At 39.5% G+C, this 22,016-nt stretch overlaps 1 protein-coding gene across 1 annotated transcript in view; it reads right to left on the reverse strand.

The window, feature by feature from the left end:
- PLPPR5 (phospholipid phosphatase related 5) overlaps positions 1-22,016 on the reverse strand; it is a 180,262-nt gene that overhangs the window by 92,613 nt on the left and 65,633 nt on the right. The window contains exon 6 of the mRNA XM_014939134.1: positions 18,274-18,348. Within this exon, the coding sequence (XP_014794620.1) occupies positions 18,274-18,348 (75 nt within the window). The remainder of the gene's footprint in view (positions 1-18,273; positions 18,349-22,016) is intronic.

Consider the following 22,016-nt stretch of genomic DNA (forward strand, 5'->3'; position numbering starts at 1 on the left):
CGGGCGGAGCGCGGCGGCGAGAGGGGGCGGCTTCGCCCCGCCCCGCCCGGGGAGCAGCAGCCGCGCCGGACCCCGGCCCGGGCGGCGGAGAGGAGGGGGGGGCGGCGGGGGGAGGCTCCGCACCGGCGGATAAGGCCAATCTGAAAGTTAGCCGGCCCCGGGGAGACTCCCACGGCACGGCCCCGCCACCGCCATCGGTAAAGCGAACCCTCCCGCCTCCCGCGGGGCGAGGGGGACCGGAGGTCCCTCTCTACGCCGAGACACACACCGGCACGGCGGGCGTGCACAGGTGGGCGAGCTGCCGGAGCTGCCCCGGCCCGTCCCGCCCCCCCACGGAGCCGCCGGGCGCTCGGCACCCCGGCAACCGGTGCTCGGGGGCAGGCAAAGGGACCGCCGCTGTCTGCCGGGGTGGTAAAGGCCTCAAAATGGAAACACATGCTCGTTTGCATATGGATAACTATTAAAGCAATTAGCATTTCAAGCTTTCGTTTGACAGCTATAAAGAGAAAGGGTAGCTGGACACAAAGCTGTCCTCGCCCAAGTAACATCATGGAGTAAGAGCAGAGCCTGCTCCAGTGCTGGGAGAAATCATACATGTATGAACATAAAGAGTTCCTCCTAAAGATACAAATATAGCACATACACCTAAAACCAGACAGCTGTGCCCAGTGCTGGTACAGATTCACCTGTGTGCAGGCTCTAGTCTGGATTCCCAAATCTGACAGATTAAAAGATAAAAAGTTACTTGAAGGCACTCCCACCCCTGCCCCAAAATACTGTATGGCTGGGAAACAAGGCTTTAAAGCGTTTAAAGAGACACCTTAGCCTTAAAGATTCCACTTGGCTTAGTAAAGACTCTTAAAAATAACAAATGAGATTTGATCACCCTGCTTTATATTGTGTAATCATTCCCCGAGTGTTGTACTTCGGCTTCAGCTGTTCGTTTTCCTCCCCTTTTGGGAGAATTTTGTTCATATTCAGTGATGTTAGTATTCATGCATTTATTTTTAATCAGCCCTAGAAGAACACACTCTTCATGCCTGGATTCCACATCCAGTCTATTTTTATGTGTTCTTAACATACTCCCCAGAAGAATCTAAATCATGTCATTCACATTCACTCACCAGACTTAGCTGGATAGCTACCTACCCTTGTGAAAAATACGTAGTGAGACATGAGACATCTTGTGGTGAATTCTGCCTAGCACAGAGTTTATTCTCCCCATTTCTTTAGCACAGTTCAATACCTATTACCATACATGTAAAAATCTTACTTTCATCCTGGATATTCCATACAAATACCCCCATCAGTAGGGTAGACCAAAGTCCATAGCAATGAGCACTAGACTCAGCTCTTCAGCTCTGCTTGAGTGAATGCCCCAGAGAAACACTAGTGGCATATTTCTTTCAAAAACTGGCATTGGGGGAAATCAGCCTTTTCCCAGTAACCAGCTAATAAAATACTCATGGATTTTGCTATTACAAGCCAACATCTATTTATAGATATACCAATGAAGCTATTGCATATAGGAATTAGAGGACCAAAAAAGTCCTGTTTTTACAAACGTTTTTTAAAGGTACTATCAAAGTCTTTGAAGGATTTTGGATCACAGATTTTGGAAAGAATCTCAATAGGTCACATAGTCCAACCACCTGCTCAACACAGGTCCCATTAGATAACGTTGCTCAGCTCAATCAAGTATCTCTAAGGATGGAGATTCCACAACCACTCTGGACAACCTGTGCCAATGCCCAAGCACTGACATAAAACATTTTTTCCTTATATTAAGCTGGCATTTTCTGTGTTCCATCCTGGGCCTGATGACTCTCCTCCTGTCTCCACTGAGAACCTGGAAAAAAGAATCTGACTCTCCCTTGTCTACACCCCACCATGAGGTAGAAGTTAACAATAGTAAGAAGTGCCCTTTTTCTTCTCTCATTAAGGCTAAACAAAATTAATAATATTTCTGGTGGTACGGGAATACATCTGCATCCTGAGTGCTCGGTCTTCTCTGTTGATACACAAATGCTAGCAAATATATATTGGTTGACATTAAATGAAGCATAAGGCTATTAAAGGAATTACTAAGGGGCATTACAATGGAGAGACTTTGTCTTTATGCTTTTCTCTTACTCTACAACAGTTAAACTATTTAGGCTGTAATATGGGGCTTCCAATCATTTAAAAACATGGCATGCAAGAGACCAGAATAATTAATTCTATTAGATACAACATTCATTTGTATTAGTTGGCTCAATCTACTGCCCATGCTTCAAATACTATAGGTGGACTTGCCATTTAATAGCGTTGCAAGCCAGAGAATACAGAATTTAAGTCAAAGAGGAGTTTTAAAGTCAGCTTCATTGGTGATTAACTCAGAGCCAGCTCAGATTGACCTGAGTCAACTCAGGACACTGATGAAAAAAACTAAAACATGAAAATGTCAGGCCTGCTTTTAATTTAAAATTATGGTGCTACGTAGGCAAATTGGTTGATTGTGAACTTGATGCTTCACTGCAGAATTAATGGAATTAGTTATTCCCTTTCTCTAACCCCTAGTTTTAGAGTAAAGATCATTAGGTGAGAAAAATAGTCCAGTCATCTTACTGAATAACAAGGGGCTCAACTACGTAGTAGATGACCAGATGTCCAAAAACTTGAAAGCATAAAGTATATAAAAATTTCAATTCTTTTTTTTTTTTTTCTTTGAAAGTTCTGTAAACTTATGACTGTTTCTGAAAATAATGATGAACTGTGTATTTATTTTTATACAGGTAAGGTCTGCTCTGGCACTGTCATCCTTTCTCAGCCCCTTCTTCCTCTTTTCCCAATTTGAAGATTTTTTTTCCTTAGAACAAATCAGAAAGGCTTGATTTCTTGCAGCTGATAAAGTCAAGTTAAAATCTGCATTAGCTTCTTTCTGACTTGCACTGGTTGAAAAACATACGTGCACTTGATGCCTACTACTGTTCTTTTCATAGAAGTTGATTACATTATGTAGAATGTTATTTGGTGTAATAATAAAAGGTAGAAACGCTTAGGAATACGCAGGTAAGGCAGGTCCAAACTCCACAAGATGCTCAGAATATTACAAAAGCAAAAAACCGATAATACCAAATACTCACAATATTCATAAACAAATTCCCATTCCCTTTTCAAGCGTGGCCTGCACTCCAGTGGCTGGCCTTTGTGATGATGCAGTTAGCTGATCAAGTAAAACCAGAGCTATCCTTTTTATTACAATGAACGTGAGGTTTATTGGCTGCTCAGTTGAATATGCAAACATGTATTAAATCAAACAAATAGAAGCACAAGAACACAATCCCCAGCACCTAAGGCAGCCAGCTAAACATATTCTGCAATTACAGTATTCCCTGCTGATTTATATCAGTGATATGCAATGACAGCAGAATGGCAGAGAAAAGCCCAGAACCAAGAATTTTTGTTTGAGAAGGCTATTGGGAAAATTGTCAGTTGAAACTCAGATGACAGACAGACTGTTTTTGAAACTAACTTTCTTGGGAATAATGCCACTGATCTCTGAGCAGGAGTTCCCCTGTTAGTCCCCAGAGATTTATCTTGTTCTTTTCATTTGCTACCTAATGTTAAGTGAAATATCAGCTCAAGAGACACAATGTAGGGCAGACAGAAAGAAACCTTAGCTGCACTGTTTTGAAATGCTTTGAAACCATGACCTTCATTACCGGGAGCGATTTCCAATTCCAAACCAAATTCACTTACCTTTCATGCGCTTACATCACCACTTTTTATATTATACTAGTTGTAAGATATTTCTGTGGCAAAGGGCAGTAAAGAAACAAAGCTAACCCGACATAAAGAATTCTCAATGGGAAGAAAAATAAGACTTGATATAAAATCATCTCACTGCTTTCACTTTTCTGTTTACCCCTTTCATGCTTTATCAGCGTCATTCTCAATGGGAAGAAAAACAAGAATTCATATAAAATCATCTCTGTTTACCCCTTTCATGCTTTATCAGCGTGACAGCAGCTGGCAACCCCATGGCTGTTTCCCTGTTACATCTCCACACTACTACACTAAACCAGACCTTTCTGAAGGGAATATTGCATCTGTGTTGATGGCGCAGCAGCAGGGAAGAGTCAGAATGAACTAAAACCTTTAGAGACTTCCTGCCTTTATCCAGGAAGAAAATTAGGAAAAGCCCCTAATTTGACAAACAGCAGAAGAGAGATTTACTTGCGTACAAACTTTAGAAGAACATTGCATAGCATTTAGTTATTTGATGCAAATCAGAATGAACTAAAACCTTTAGAGACCTCCTGCCTTTATCAAGGAAGAAAATTAGGAAAAGCCCCCTAATTTGGCAAACAGCAGAAGAGAGATTTACTTGCGTACAAACTTTAGAAGAACATTGCATAGCATTTAGTTATTTGATGCAAGCTTTACTCTGTAAATATACAATGGTCTCTTCCTCCGTTTTTAATAACAGATATTGTTAAGAGATAACTAAAAGGACATATTAATTGTTTAATTAAATTGTTTAATGATATGCTTTATCCAGCAGCAATTTAAGTCCTAAAGCCCGGGGCATTTACTGATAAAATTTATGCTGGTAGTACCATCATAACACAAGAGAAAAATAGTTTTCTAGCAATTGGTGCAAAGCACAAAATCAGAAATGGGGGCTCATCCAGAACACTTACAGTATGATTCAAACAAGATTAACCTAATCTAAGCTTATATGAATATGGTCTTAGTATGTCGCTCAGAGAGAGACAACTCCAGTAGGTGACTAAGCTCTACTACATTAGGGCAGGATGAATCATCCTGTGAAAATGTCATTCATTCCATCCTAAGAAATACCAGCCTGTGATGATACCACTCGCAACAATATAAGCTTAATAATCTAAGCTTATATGAATATGGTCTTAGTATGTCGCTCAGAGAGAGACAACTCCAGTAGGTGACTAAGCTCTACTACATTAGGGCAGGATGAATCATCCTGTGAAAATGTCATTCATTCCATCCTAAGAAATACCAGCCTGTGATGATACCACTCGCAACAATAACGAAACAATCTTTGATGACTAGTTTAGACTAGCACCCTTCTTTTAAAAGGCTCTACTGAGATGCAATCAATTTTACTCTTAACTTTCACTTGCACATAGCTAAACTAGCTCCAAAATAGGAATTAGACATTTCAAGAGTCACACAGGGAGGAAAAAGTCAAATTAGCAGCAGCATAAGCATTAATACTGCATTGGTATTGCAGTGTTATGTAGAGCTAAACCCTATTTCCATAGAAGACAACATTTTGCCCCAGTAAGCTTGGGCACCTCATACAACAAAGTGTAAGTATGTGAAAGAGTGAGCAGATGGAGATTAAACAAATGAGGAGGAGGACAAGGCAACAATGAAATGATTGAATTTGATATAATGAGTAGCAGTCACAGCACATTAATTGCCTAGTCAGTGTTTACATCAATAAGATAATTAATCTTCTTAAAACTGCTTGCTATCTTCAAATTAAGGAGAAGTATTATTGCATGCAAATTCTTCATAGGTTAGAAGAGAAATTTGGGATGCCAGAGGGACACAAGGTACCTAAGGCCTGTACATCTTGAGAACTAAAGCCTGTGTTAGTGTATCTACCACCATACTGACAAAATTAAAAAATAGAGAATGCAGTTTTGTCAATGTGAAATTAATTTAAACACTGATATCTGAAAGTTCAAATAATGACTATTTAATCTGACCAAGATAAATTTAGGAAAAAGCCTACCACTTAGAAAATGTTCACCGCAGCTACAAAGACAAACTTTTCCAGACACACTTTTTGTAACTACAATGTTATACAAACTGTCTGTAAACTTGGCAATCTTTGGCATAATTGGTCCGATAAAAATCATATGAGTAACCTCAGGATTTTGGAATAAACTTCCTTATCTCGTTCATCTAGAATATCATCATCCTTTTCATTTCTTTTGATAAAAAAAAAAAAACCTTCCGAGGTAATCAGTGATACCTTGGACTATTGATGCAGCAGATTACTGAACAGTAGCTGACATAAGCAGAGCACTAGCCTGTTCATGCTGCCAAGTGGGGGAAAAAAATATCATGACACAGTCCTGCCCTGTGCAGTACACTGTATGTATCTGTGCAGCCCATTTTGTACATAATCCAAAATTAGTTCAGACATTTGTACAATGCCTGAAGGTTTTGCAGACCAATCCTAAAACTCCCTTTACATATAACTGAATTAATTTCACTCATTTGAGTATGGCAGTTTGCTGTGTTGTAATTTGCTTTCCCATTTGTACTCTTTCTATTATAAATACTGAGACTAATTAATGCAATTTATTGGCTAAATATTTTGTACAGCCTTTAAGGGGATGCACTTAAGTAAATGTTTGCCCACTCTGCAAGATTCTACGTTGTCAGTATAAGCTTTCATCAATCTGAAACCACAGAAGTGTGAAGGAAAGAAATGGCCAGCCCATCCGTCCACCTTTCTGTGGTTCCTGATGCTCTCACCCACAGCTTAGCCGCCTACAGAGACCGGACTCTAGCAGTCCCCGGTGCTTTTACACATACTGTAAACACATCGCTCAAAGGTCTGTGAGCAACAGCTGATGTTACCAGAGAGATGGAGATAAACTTCTGCTTTAACCTAAGGAGACCTTGTTCATTTTCTCATTACTTGTGTGAAAAATCATGCTTGCAGGGTTGATGTTTTACAGCCTGGTCCCTATCCGGATGAATCCACCCTCTAATTTTTAAATTCCACACTTAAACAGAAGTGTGACTAATTTTTAGCTCTGCACACTTGCCATCATTAGCTTTTGCCAATTCCATTACTGTGGAATAAAATATTCTGAGATATTCCTCCCTGAGGAGGGGAAATGTAAACCCATCCAAAAAAGTATAAAAGAAATTAGATTGTCACATTGGCATGGGACTCAGCTCAGAATTGTGAGGTCTTCCTTCCAAGGCTGAGGTTTCCTCAATTCAGGGGCAGCTGCATGGTAAAACTTGCAGAGTTACCTCTTTCAATAACCAAGCTTGGCCCTTAGCAATTGTCTCATGAACAAGTAAGGTGTGTACAAGACTCTAAAGATTCTTTCAAGCACAAGTCTGTACATAAGATTAAATTAACCCACTTACTAACTTTCTCTTAAAAGGGAAAGACAAATAGGCTAATATCATAAATTATGCACCATAATCACTGCATACTTCCAGCTCTGGTTATTGTTTAATGTATGCGGCTCATCCTGGCAGGAGTCCAGTACATCCTCTGTAAGGGTTTCTGCTGGATAAGCTCACACACAGTTGTGCGGTAGAACTACTTATGTTCTTACAAATTATATCAGACATTTCTCATTAGCATTACACCTGAAATCCCATTCCCAAGTTGGATATTATCCATTACTTCATAAAATTAAGATGAAAAGCATAGAAAGAGCAAGTTCAGGATATCTTTAGACAGTGGTTCAATGGAGAAAAAGGGAAAAATAAAAAGCCTACAGAATTTAGCAAACAGAATCACAGACAGTATTCATTGCAACCAGGTAATTGTTCAAGAAAGCTAAAAATAGAGTTGATGGTTTTCTTGGATTAATTTGAAAATTTTAAATAATAAAAATACTTAAAGTCGAATTCATAATACTCATCACCCAGCTCTTCTGTAACCTGATGTCACCCTCAGCATTCACAATCCACAGAGCTACAAGAAACACAGGTATCACACCTTTCCGTACAACACCAAGACATTCATGTTACGTTCATGTTCTCACACACATCCTTTCTCTGAAAAATGCCCTTTCTTCTGTATCTCATTCATGAGCATATAGCAAAGACAGAAATCTCAAGAAAGAGGAAAAACTTAAAGCCCAGTAACAAAAAGTAGTGAGCTACAAAGACACAAAGCCTTTGCACAGCCCTGTGATGCTGCTGTGAATGACACCATCACCAGGCCAGTGAGGACACACCTCACAGGAATTTCCTACACTGGTTTGTTTCACAAAGCCATGTTATTCATGCCCACTGCAGGACTGATGCCTCTGCACTTTGAGAAGCCCCCACTTTCTGCAGAACACCTCCTCTACACTAACCCTCTGGCTACCAGGCTAGGCTCAGACCAGGACTAAAAAGACAATCTTTGTTTAAGGCAGTAGGCCTGTTACCACTGAAGTTAGTAAGTGCATTTCTGAAAATAACTGGATTCCTATAAAACAATCATTCCAGGAAGTATCCATTTCCATCCATCACTATTCAGATACTTTCCTCCTATCAAGGTATGTTCATCCATGGAGATGTTCAAAACTTCACTGACAAGGCTCTGAGGAGCCTGACCTAAAATTGAAGTCAGTCCTGCTCTGAAGACATGGGTGGATTGCAGGACCACCAGGAGTCCTCTCAAACCTAAATTTTTCTGTGATTCTCTGAATTACTTCTGATTTACTCTGACCCATAGATTTGCAGTCTTAAGTCTTAACAATTACAATCCATTCTAATGCAATTATTGTAATTCACTTGATTATTGTAATCCATTTTTTTGTTGTTGTTTTTTGTTTTGTTGGGTTTTTTTTTTTTGTGATTGGACTCGATGATCTCTGAGGTCCCTTCCAACCACTACGATTCTGTGATTCTGTGATTTAAATTGGTGAATTGGTACAAAGTGAAACTGCCCAGCTGCTTACCTACATTAGTAGCAACAAAGATATCCCTTAATTTTTCCCTTTATAAATGGACAGTCCTATACATATATTTATGTATAGGCTCCACTAAGGTGCTACATAAAACCTGTTAGAGGATTGATCCTTAAAAAATTAACCCGAGAGGCTACCCCTTTGACTTGGTCATCATTTCTCATCATAATTACCTTCCAGGCAAAAAGTATACTATCAAGCATTAGCAGGAGACTCAGGAAGGCAGCAAGGAAGGAAATTACTTAAACAGTTGCAAAGTCACTTCTGAGGGACACAGCAAAAGCCTTTGCTGCTTTGAGAAGTGAATCCTGAACTGCAAGGAGCATCTGGAAAGGTAAGGAGCCAGAGTAGTAATAAAAGAATAAATAAACCAGCTTTTGAAGATCCTTTGTGGTAAGTTGCTATTGTTGGTACCATGAATTATTAATAACCAAAGCTTTCAACTTTGCTAAATTAACTTACTTGAGCTTGGTCCTCATTTAAAAAGATTCTGTGTTTAACAAATTGTTAGGCTAAAGGGTAAGAAATTTATTAGATTAGAATATGAATATCATTGATATAATAGGGGACACTGTCAAATTATTATGTAACAAAATATATGCTTGTTTGGTTAATACACAGCTCTTTACTTTGATCCCTGCTTTTGGAAATCCTTACGCCTTATTCATGCCTTATTCATCCAGCTAACCAGCTTAACTCCAGACAACCAACTGTACTATAAGAAGTGGCAAGTGATCACGTGGGGAAAATGATTAAAGAAGGAAAAGTGGGGAGAGAGAGATTTGTGCAAGGATACATTTACAAAGTTGGCTAGAACATCAGGAGTTGAAATTACAAGTTTCTTGTGGGAAAATGCAGTAAGTGGGGGGATTCTGTAGGCTCCTGCCAGAGCAAAGGGATTAAAAGGTAGCAGCTCAGCAGCTCAGGCAGGCAGCTAGTACGCTGGCGTGACAGCAGGACGCTATGAAGAGAGCTTGATTCTGCATAGGCAGCCTGGCTCTTCGTGCGCCTGGCAGGTGGTAGAGGGGTAAGAAGGCCGTATCACTGGGAGAGAATCAAGGAATATAAAATATCTTCAGGATTCATTTTGGGAGAGGATTAATTGAGACCTGCCAGAAGTAAGATCAGTATCCCTTTTCTGTTATGAGTGCCTAGTGACTCTACTCTTATGGCCTTAAAGCATCAAGCAGTTTTCACACTCTTCACGTTGCCAGAAACTATCACTCTTAAAAGCATATAAGGCTCATTTACTTTGAACTGACTGCTGTGTAGTAAAGCTGTAAGTATGAGGTACAACTACCTCAGAAATAGAGAGACATTAAAATATTATTAGTGTTTGGTCTTTTCCCCCCATAAGAATTCTGTTAATTTAGAGAAATTAAAATCTGTAGGAGATCAGAGTACAGAACATAAGGGCTGCAGAATCAGATTCTCACTAAACTGGCACAAAAATTAACCTCTGGGAAATGGAGTGGGCAGTTGCTAAAAAGACACAACCATCTTAGGACACATAATTGTTATGGCATTAACCTTTTCTTCACAGAGCAATGCCAATATCCAGCATGTTGATTACTGCTTCTGCAGTAACTAGGACAGTATCCAAATTGGATTTAAGCAAATTATTTAGCTTATTAGGCATCCTAATGTCCAGTGTTTAATTCCATTAGGAACATTTGAAATTTCAGTTAGCAAAAAAAAAAAAAAGAAAATTCATCCCACAGAAATAGAAACAATATCAGATTTGCCCCAGCTGACCTTGGCATTATTTACACAGCCAAAGTCAAGAATAAGTTTAGGAAAACCATGTATGGCGTATTATATAAGACTCTAAATATGCATATCTTCCATACAGGTTTTAATCACGCACTCTCTACTTAATACCTCATCTCAACTGACTTACAGTAATGTTACAACTAGCAACTTCAGAAATAAGAGTACTGAAAATGGGGACGCAGAGCAGCTTTTGTCATATAATCTTTCCCAAAGATTAAAAAAAAAATCTTGAAAGGATAAATTTTCATTGCCATTGATACACAGCAATTTAATCCTCCACCAGTAGCTGTATCTTACTAGTTCTATGTAATGAATAGATACTTCTACATAATCTTTTCATTTCATTTTTCAAGAAAAATATCACCAGTGTGGGTGTTATAAAGAAATACAGAGTAATAAAGTTTATAAACCAATTGGGATAGTTATGCCAGACAAGTTCTTAGAAAAGACTTTCAGTGCCTAAAAATATCCCTACACATACTAAAAACATCCCACAGAGAGAGGAAAGTTCCACTCTTTGTTCATATCTAATAGGTACCGAACACATGATGCCTTCCCTTCTTCAAGGATATTCAGTGGGAGAGATAAACCACAACACATTCACTGGATGCCAGGAATTTTTTTTCTCCCTGTATTTCTCATCATCAGGGCTGGAAAAGTCATTGCATCAAAGAGAAGAGCGAAAAATCTGGAAACCTCTTCAGACTTCAAGACAATTCCAGAAAAAAATAATTCATGGATTAGTTTCACTCAGATTATAGCTCCCTTGGATCACGCTGTCCTTGGCATCTCCTCTTCCTGCCTTCTTGTGCTTTGATCTATTTCTTATAAGTAAATCAGACATTATGAAAAGGCTGCTTCATGTTGTTGGCTACTACAATTGCATTCAGTACCAGCAGGTGAAAATGAACAAAGAAGGGGAGATAGCTCATTTCTACATTGCCTGGGGTGACTAACACAACCCTTGCATGCAGGACATTTGCTTGCATCTGATTCTCTACTATGCAAGTCCTTAAACAATTATCTGCTACAGTGAAATTGCTTACTAGGGTGTTACTGGTTTATGAGAGCTAAGCCCAGAAATTGCTTGGGAAGATTACACTACAAATAAAGAACATTTATTGAATTACTATGCTTTATCCATTTCAAACAAGCAACAGCTTTCCAATGCTTGCCTCGTTAGTAGAAGACATTAAAAAGTTTCATTAGCACAATTAGTGCTTTTCATCAGCATCGGTTTTTTTCTCTCAGTTGCATTGCTCTCAGTGAATGATTAGTGTTGAAATCCTCTTCTCTCTGAATTTTTATTATCCTGTTAGATATGGTTGGAAGTTTAATTTTTCAGAGCATTGTCAAATAAAATGTGTTGCTGTTCTTGAAAGTAAAATACTACACAGATAGGCAGAGCCCCTCTGGGGACCGTTTCCAACAGAGGACTATTCCTGTCTAGCAATGACGGAACAGACATGTATCGTGGCGCTTACATTTTTTAGTAAAGCATTACTAAAATGAAGTACAGAAATTAGAAACTGAAAAAGCCTGTGAAAATTACTTTCTTGTAAGGTAATTTCTATCTAGAAGTTATTTAAAAGAACAGCACAGTAAATGTAGGCTAATCAATATATACGGCGATAACATTCCCAAGGTTCAGATTCTGAGCAGGTAAACTTTTCTCTTTTTACAAAGAGAAGAATCTACTGGAACGGCAGACGCATACACAATTTTTAGAGATGTATTTCCTTCCAAGCTCTTTGGAAAATGATCAGTATATCAAAGCCAGCAAGATTTTAAAAGGACCGATTATTTTTTGTTTGGTTGTTTTTGGAATGGGGTTAGAGGACAGTCAGTCCTGACAATTGCTCTGTAAGACGATCACTATAACATCCTGGACAAATGGAATGGCAAAGACCACCTAAGCAACTCGCTTCCTACTTCAAAGCTCATGTATTTCCCTAAAACAACTTCTTTGTGCCACCTGTTACGACTGTATTTGTATCTGAAGTCATAAGCCAGGAGTAGTTCATGGGATGCAAGATTAGAAAAAAACAATCATCTCCAATTCAGATGGTCCAAGAAATATGCAGAATCTCCTCCAATTCAGATGGTCCAAGAAATATGCAGGATAGTGAAAAATATGTTTTCTCTAAGTCAAAATGAGTCAAAGGGCTACTTGTAATTGAAGGAACAGCTTTCCAGCAAGGAAAGCCAAGCCAAGGACAGCCAAAGCTACAAGGACTGAAATCTACAATTTATTGATTGATTTCAGTTTTCCTATTAAATCTAGATTAAAAATTCTAGATTTAAAGAAAAGATATTTTGAGAGCTATTGATAAGTTGTGATTTTGAAGGCTGGCTATTTTGAGATGTGAAATGCTTTTTATTTGCTTCCTTGTTGGCTTTCCAGCATCACCACAAATTCATACAACTGCAGTTCAGTCATTCATGTGCAACTAGTTTCTGCATCCTATGCTAAATGCCCTAATGGCGAGATTTAAGACTATTGACAAGGTACTTAGATACTGGAAACAGAAAAGAAAAAGAAAATAAAATGGTAGGCTGAGAAAATTACACAAGGGAGAGATTATAAATAGTGTCCTTCTTAGGCAGAAAATAAATCCTTGGAACTCAAAGGGTAAAGGAGAAACTAAGATTGACCTCCTACTGTTGAATCAGCTATAAATTGTCTGAGTCATCTTGATTCTCAGCTATGAGAAAGCTCACAATTCAATGGAGAATAAATTGCATAAAAAGCTCTTCAGAATGCATAACCAAGGCAGAGAGAAATGTCAGCTGGGATGTCCTAAGAAGCATGAAAAAAAGTCATTGCTGTATTGCTACATAACATATCGCCAACAAAAACTAAAAAAGGACAAAGCCTATCAGCATAGTTAAGCACAGTTAGGAGCTTAGTGCTAAGTCAGAAGTCCCTTGCATATTAAGGTAAACTTTTCACAAAATTTAGATAGGTAGCTGATGAATGTAACTCTGAAGTACATAGAAGTCAATATTCTCACAAGTACATACGTTAAAGGATCTGCCCGCTGCCAGAGTTAGTAATATTCTAATTCCTGCAGTCAAAAAAGGTAAGTTTAGTAATTTCTGTAAGTTAATACCAGGTGAAAGAATTATACCTTCTCTAGAGATTCCAGTGACTATATTTATATGCACAAGTGGGAAAAAACCCCCAATAAAACAACCAGACAAAACAGATAAAACAGATTGTTTAAATAGTTTCACTTAATGCTTTCAGTGAAACTACAGGAGAATGCCTAAGCCTAGAATTGCAAAAGTGTGCAAGATAAGCAAAAGTTTGCATCTGGAGATACTAAGTAGTTACAAGATTAGTACAGCTCAACTTAGGGTAGTTAAAGCAGCCATTTTTGAGAGCTAACTGCCATGTCTAAAATATCTCCATAAATAATCTAAATTAATGGTCTGTCATAATAGCTGCATGAGTTGGTACTGCTGGAGAAACTAACTTCTGATATTGCATGGCTTTAAGGGGGTTTATCTCAAAATTTGATACTTACATTAACTTCTTTAATGGAAAAGGCTCTAGCAGAAAAACAATAAATAAACAAGTGCAGCAACATACCACAAGAATTCAATGTCTGATACAGAAAACCAAGTGCAAAAGAAACTGCACAAATAATGCCTTAAACCAGCAGAAGCTCTTAACAGCAATAGTGTATAGTAGATGTTTGCACAGCTCACGTTCTGCTGTGCAGACTCAGTTTCTGAGCTTTCAAAGTCTTACAGAGTTTACATTTTTTCCTCCAGCTTGGACAGTCAGATACACACTCCTCGTTCCATGCACTAGGATCAACAAATCAAAAGAGGTTCATCTCTTTGAATTAGACTAATGAAAGTATCTGGAACAGATGATAGAATACCCAGGTGCATCTTTTCTATCATTTGTGAATAGAAGAGGACAGATGTTTTTTAGAAAGGTTGACAAGACCGTTCTGTAGGGAAAAGCTGACATTTTGAAAGGTATAAAGCTTAGTATCACTAGAAGAATGAAGTCTACAGAGACCCTGGTTTTTACCACTGAAAGTTTCTGCACATCTTATCTGCTTAGATAATTTTTCTCCCAAGGTTAGAAATAAATTAGAAAAAAAATTCCACTACCTATTGCTAAGAAAGGCCAAGAGCAGAGAGACTAGATCTACCAAATAAATTACCTCCTGATGTAACATCATTGTATATCAGAGTTGAGACTATACTTGGGAGCAAGCTCTAAGACATTCAGAAAACCTAATTCTGCCTTGTTGCAAGAGAGAAACTTCTCTTAGCATTCCCCTAATGTAAATCACTCTGATCTCCACCTTTTCTTTTGCTCCTAACCTGCAGGCTATTCATGAAATAGTCATATTTTTCTGAAGAGAGTGAAACAGAACCTGACTAACACGTATGCAACTATTCCCTGCTGCAACTTCCAACTAATATCCTCACATCTCCTTCCAGAGCTGACCTTCACACAGTTTAGCTGTGCTGCCCCACACATTGCTGCCCCTGCTTACCTCCCTGACAGGAGTGCTGGGCCGAGTCCTGGCTGAGGGCTAAGCCCCTGCAGAGCTCAGGAGAAAGTGCTGCCAGGACATCAGCGTTGTGGAAAGCAACAGCATCTCAGACACACTTCTCTAAGAAGCAAGCTAGCACTTGCATGGAGTTCTGTGTCATACCCTGTATCCCATTTATATGTGCTCAAATGCTCTAATGCTCAAGTCAGTAAAGGCTGACAGATTTCCATGAAAGCAGATTTTTTCTGTGTCCCATGCAAAAGCCTCACAGAGCCACTTAGATACTACTGTGCCTCTGCAAATAAACAGTTTCTCTGGCACATAGCCCAGTCCTATAAACTTTGCGGACACATCAGGTCCTCACAGGCAGTGACCACCAAATGACAGTCACCACTAGTGCCACTGGGACCTTGTGGATTCTATTCCCTTTTATCAGTATAAAAGACTTGGCTCTGCTTTGGCTGTATGCCTGCAGATACTTGAACCCTTACCTGATGCCTTCCTTTGCTCTCCAGCTGCAGCCTATGTGGACTAATTTCCTCTGCTAGAGAAGTGAGGAACATACAATGAGGCTTTTAAAGAAAGGCTGAGAAAGTTCACAGACCTCTTAATCACCCAAATACCTAAACCCAGGTGCTCAAATGTTGCGTTCTTCTTTAACCCAGTTGCTTTAAAAAAAAAAGAATTACAGCTGTTACAACATTTGGATCACCTTTTGATCCTGCAGAATAATGATAATAACAATTGATTATAGAATACAGTATTGCTACAACATATCTGTTATCTTCTATCTGTGTATCTATCAAATGTGGGTGTAGAACTGTTAGTCATATTTTACAAATACTGAGCCAGAAGTTGAATAAGGCTAAGCAAATCTCCCCAGTATTCAGGAATATAAATCATGTTTTCTGATCCATCTACAGCTCTAGCTGCTCTGTACCATCTCCCTAATGACTTCTACAACATAAACTTATACAATGGTATCACAACAGAATCAGGGGGTTTGACCCCTAGTGCCATTAGATTTGGTGATACAGAGGTCATACATCTTGATGCTGTCTCAGTGTGACATAGCACAGGCAAGAAAAGCCAGTGGATCTGCAGTGATTTGTGTCACAGTGGATCACAAACATTACTTGGAAACAGTGAATATAAATTGCCAAGTTACAAAACTAGTTGAAATGATGTGACAGAAATAATGCCAGACAATGAAGCAATTTTCTATCCACATGAAAACAACTTCCAAAATGTGCTAATAAAAAAACCCACTGTAATTTAAACAGCAAAAAAGAAAGATTCCATGGAGGATGAAAATTTCTTCAGGAAAGGTTACTTAAGTCGTAATGCGTACACCATAAAAAACTTTTCCTTGGCATGTTGCTATAATGTCCCTCAATTTATGACATCCCCCCCTCTCTGTTTATCAGATGTCTCTAAATGTATCACAGATGGATCTAAGCATCATACAGCAACCTAAGCACTGGTTTCCAAATACTAGTGTGAGGTAAGGAGATGGATACCAAAACACAGAGAATCTAGGAACTAGATCCACAAGGGAATCTTAGTAGTCCTTATCTCTTACTTCTGAAGTCCAATATTAAGCACCACTGAAACCCTCAGAACAACTGCTACCAAACAGATTGCCTAAAATGCAGGCATAACAATGCCCAGTTGCCTCTGCAGCAAGGCCCAAGTGGCTCATTCAATATGGTGCAAGAAGTTTGTGGTTGAGCAAAAAACTGAATGCAAACCTCCCACTCTCCCTCAGCCTGAGCAATGTTTATCTGAAGATGTTCTACTTTGATCTGCAATCCCCAGAGTCTGATGATACCAGTGTGCACAAGAAAGTCAGGAAAGATTGTGCTCAACATACAGCTTAATCGTCTCCCTCAGGCTCCCTCATACCAATTCAGCTGGCAACCATGGAAGAACCATGAGAATTTTTCATTATAACTAGCATGCATTAAAAGATAAGTAAAATGGTGCCTGAATTTTATATGTGATCCAAATGTTTTGGATGTAGAAATGCTTTAGGAGAAATGGGAACAAAAACCTCTGCCGATATAAATGGGCACAACTACCCTAACCTGAGTTACCAGTGTAAAACCTGCCCTATGAAGAAGGTACATTCTCCTTTACACCACTATTTGGTTGGGTTCCACAATATATATATTTTTATACAATTATATATTTGTTGCAATATAGTTTGGTCCATTTTCTAGAAGTGAGCTTGCACCTAACCAGAAATGGAACATTTCCACACCACAGACTTTGCGTGACTGCAATGTAGTGCATCAACACCTAAATGCTAGCACAAGATTAACTACAGGACTCTACCTGACATCCTCACGCAGTGGAGTGCAACGAGTGTGCTCCTGGCCACTCACACAGCTATTGCTGCGCAGCATTCTTATCCATACCCCTCTGGACCAAACCCTGGCTAAGATAGCAGAATTAGGTTAACAGTAGGGATATAGCCACAGCAGCCAGGCACTCAAAAATCCCTGCAGGTGGCAAGTTGTGCTGACTTTGTGGTGGGGCTGAAGTGAGCCACCTTAACGTCAGATTAAATAGAGCCAAATAGACCTATGCCACGCTGCAGCTCTAACTCCACTGCAGGGCAGACATAACTGAGGTCAATTCTGCTATGAGCATAATCTACAAGCATCAGAGTAAAGAAAAGGAGTTGTTTATAGTACCTCAATAAGAAAAGTCTCAAAAATAAAAGAGAAAAAAAAAAGAGGCAAATTGGTTTAGATGGTGCTTCAGTTACTCAATATGCATCATTCTGAAACGATTCCTGTTCCTGACAGACTGAACAACCTTGAACGACCAAAGTAATTTTCTGTTCCATTGCCTCCTGTCCTTGAAATTAAAATAATTATATTTACTTTCAAATGTAAGGTTGTTTAAGATTGACAAACCGAAAGAGTTCTAGATTGATGGAATATTATTATCAAGATTTAACTATTAATACCTATATTGGTCCAGCTCCAAGGTATTTCACCCTCCTGGATTGTGGCACTTCAGAACATCATACCCACTTAAAATGAACTTTCAGGCATAGGCAACCCCCCTTTCATTCCCTCTCATGAAAGAACTGAGGAAAAAAAATACAGAATGGGGACGGAAAGTTTACTCACAGCTTCTATTGCCAACTAGCAGATAGCAGTCCACATCGGGATAAACAGCAATATGTTGGTAAAATATAAATGTGCTGCCGCTGAGAGCATTTTCTTAAAAAACATACCCAAGAACTTAGCAATGTGTCTATAGTATTTTCTTACCTCAACTAATACAAAGCACGGTGAATTCGTGTAGGTTCGCTGAGACTGATGTCTGCGGTTTGAAATCATGTTCACCTGTGAAGGAAACAAAGTATATTGTGTCCATCTTTAAGAAGCCAGCATTGTTTGGAATTATGTGCCCACAAAAACCTATAAAAGGCCTGCTTAAAATACAGATTGCTGCCAAAATAAGGAATGGTGAGAAATACAACAGCGAAGCGAGCTGCTCATGTGGCCTCCTTTATTCTAGCATGTAAAAACTTCAAGGTAATTTAGATTTTACTATTTTGTTAAATTGGCTCCAGCCATTTTTGTTCCAAATAACAGTATCTACACAAAGATTATTGTTTAAATTATATCCCTGCATACTTCAGCAAAACAAATCCTTTATCTCTTTTCACCAGAGCTTTTCTAATTCTATTGACTTAAAAGAAACTTAAGGATGTTCTTAAAGTTTACACTAGAGGGCTTTGCTGAAGGGCCATTAATTGAAGGTTAAAAGTTTTTGAAACTAGAGTTTTAATCTACCAAGCTTCTACAGAACCATGGGAACACTGGACTAGGAGCTACCAAGCTGTGAAGTTGTGTCTTGCAATCACAATACATTAGATTTCTGGTTCTGAAGGATCCACAGAATATTTTTCTCAACACCACAGCTATAAAAACTTTCCTAGTCCCTTGCAAGAAAATTATGACTGGTTGTTAAAAGTAAAAAAAAAAACCCAAACAAAAAAGCAGTAACTGCCTGGAAGAAAAAAAAATGTACTTCTAATCTCTGCCATAGGAAAAGAAGAGCAGAGAGCAATGCACTGTGGATGTAAGGATCATCCACATAGGCTAGGAATCAGCCTATGACTGGAACAGTAAGTTGACTAAAATCTCCAGAGGAGTTAGCATCTTCAAGAATTAACAAACTTCTAAATGTTCTCCCTTTGTTTCCCCTCCAGCTTTTCTTTATCCTTCTCCTCACTCAGCCTCTCTCATTTAGCACATCCTCCATCATCTTGCCTCTCCTTCTCTCTCTCTTCCATGGCCTCCCAAATCTGTCTTTGATTCCCTTTCTTCCTATGATGCTTAGTAAACTGCAGCTGACTCTTTCTCCCTGCCATGCCCTGCCTGTCCATGTGCATATTTCATACATGGCTTGGGGCTGAACAGTCCAAGAAGCAGCACACTACAAAGAAGAGAAAGCAGATGATTCCAAGCAATATCGGAAAAACAAACTCTGCTGTGAGTGTGTGCAGCCTGGCTCCCAGCAATGCACTGAGCATCTTTGATGTTCTCAGTCCCTCATGAAGGTTGCTGAGGGAGTCTGACTCTGTGCCTCCCTTCCCTTCTGAACAGTTAGTAGAAAGGTGGAAACAGAGTTGTTGATCTGTTCAGTGAGACTTGTGCACACACCAGCTGGGGCCTCCCTGGGATCTATGAACTTTTCAGATGGAATCCTGTCACTCTGGGCATTTTGTCTTTGGTGCTATCAAACACAGCAGTGGTCATCTGGATTCAGCTTGTGCTTACTCAAAGCAATGAAGAAGAAAATGGTTCATAGACACTCAGTATGGCATATGTCCTTGTAATGTCTCTCAGATTGTTAAAAGCTGAACTTATTTATCAAGCAAATAGAAAATGCTGGCTCTGCTCTTGATCAATTTACTTGTGCACGTCCAGGGCCAAACTCAACTGTTCTTACTACATTCAAATTCTCACTGAGGGAAAAGAGTCCCAGAGACTCCTTGACACTCTGTTACAGTTATATAACAAAACCATTAATATTGCATATGGAGATGTGCATGCACAGCTACTGCACATTGGGACTATAGGCTCAGCTCACTAAAGAGACACCAACAGAGTCGTTATTTATTATTTATTGAGTGCTAACAGTACATTGAAGAAAAGAGAACAAGCTCTGAGCATTAAGGACCAATACATGGCCGCTCTTCAGCTGTTACCTCAAGATCAAAAAGGGCCTAAGATTCCTCTTCTCCAGCATAGCATCAAAGGAGAGACATGTTCTTGTTAAAGTTGCATAAGTACTGCAGATGGGTGTCTGCCACTGCCTAATGCTCTCAGTGCACCAAAATGGGGACGAACTGTAGAGCCTGAGGTTTGTCCCAAAATTTCCCTTTCTGTAACATGGAGAGGGACACTGATTGGAGTCTGGAACCACAGGATAAATGCATGCCATATGTGAAATTGCCTTCTCAGAGGTTGCTGCTATGAGTTTGGAGGAAGATGAGTGAGCCTGAATAAGGCATCACGAAGCCATCTGTGAGGGCATGGCTGAAATGCTACAAGCATCCCTATAAATAGCTCCGGGTAAAGAACTGGTTCTGTTTTAGTAATATGAAGTCTTTTCATGTAACCAGTTACTAGGCAGCCTATGAAACAGTTTCTCTGGCAGCACCCCACTGTATGCCAGTCTGCTTCCCTCCCGCTGCTGTTCTGGAGGTATGCCTGACAGCAGCCTACAGGATCGCTCTCCAGACAAGCCTACCCTTGTCACACGTCACCACCAATCTGCCTCACTGCTAGACTAGGGCGTCATATTCACATCTGTGCTTTGTGTTTCCAGAAGAAAGGCTGCAAGCACACACCTCCAGGAGGAGCTCTGGACAACAGCATTTGACTGAGTGGAGATACCCCCCTGCAGCTCTGAACGACGGCAGGTTATGAGCCACAGGTGAATTTCACACTTGACAGCTGTAGGCTGAACATCCCCAATTTATACAGTTATTGCAAACACACTCTCAGTTTTTTTGATCCCATTTGGATCAAAATCCACTCAATTTATAAGAAGCCTCAGCACCTCTCCTCAACATACGAGAATTGCATTCATATTTCTTGGATGATTTTCAAAATCATGTGGGAGTTTGACAGCAAGATCACGGCCAAACCGGCAGAATCTTTTTACCAAAAACAGTAATTGCCCTGCATTTTGCCTGGAAATCAATTCTATAGGCAGTTTCTAGGCATGACTACTGGCCCAGATACTTCACCTTCATAGGAAGACATCCTTTTTGGATGTGACATCAGCAATGAGCCCTGGGAAACTCTAACCAACTTTTAATGTAAAAAAGTAAGATGCTTAGAGTTTAAGCACCTACAACATTGCTCAGAAACAGAAGAGGAAGCACTTGGGATCATAGGTTGAATATGACAGCAAATGATTTACTTAATACCACATTTCTGCCAGAACCACAAAATGAAATCAAATATGCTTAGTTCTGCAAGGGACCCCCCTAATCTTCTCCCTATTTTACTACTTGTATTACCCACAGTAGCCATTTGTACAACTGTCTTCTGGCATGTCCCTTTTTTGGTGAAAGCCCGTGTGAAGCCAATTTGAGAGCCTGGTGCTCCCCGTCTTCCACGGATCTTATCAAGTGCTGAGCAGACCTAATACACTACTGTATCATTACTAGATGTCTGTTCCATCACAGGTTTCCCTGTAACTTAGGATTCTGCTAGAAATACAAATGGCTTATTCTATTTCATTTGTCTCTTTCCATTTACAGGTGAAGTTCACCTACACTAAGGAAAAGTACATATCAATGATTCAGGAGATATAAAGATATGCTCTGAACTAAAAAAAAAAAAAAAACTAGCAAAATGCAAATAAAGCTCACTAGAACTATCTGTAGCACTTATGCTCCCCAGTGTGGTAAAAATGTAGTGGCTTGCCAGAAGGTAAACAGAGAATGTGTCTGGGGAATGTTGAATTTGTCAAGAAAACAGGAAAATAA

The sequence above is a fragment of the Calidris pugnax genome, unplaced genomic scaffold (genome assembly GCF_001431845.1).
Source record: "Calidris pugnax isolate Ruff unplaced genomic scaffold, ASM143184v1 scaffold18, whole genome shotgun sequence".
Taxonomy (NCBI): domain Eukaryota; kingdom Metazoa; phylum Chordata; class Aves; order Charadriiformes; family Scolopacidae; genus Calidris; species Calidris pugnax.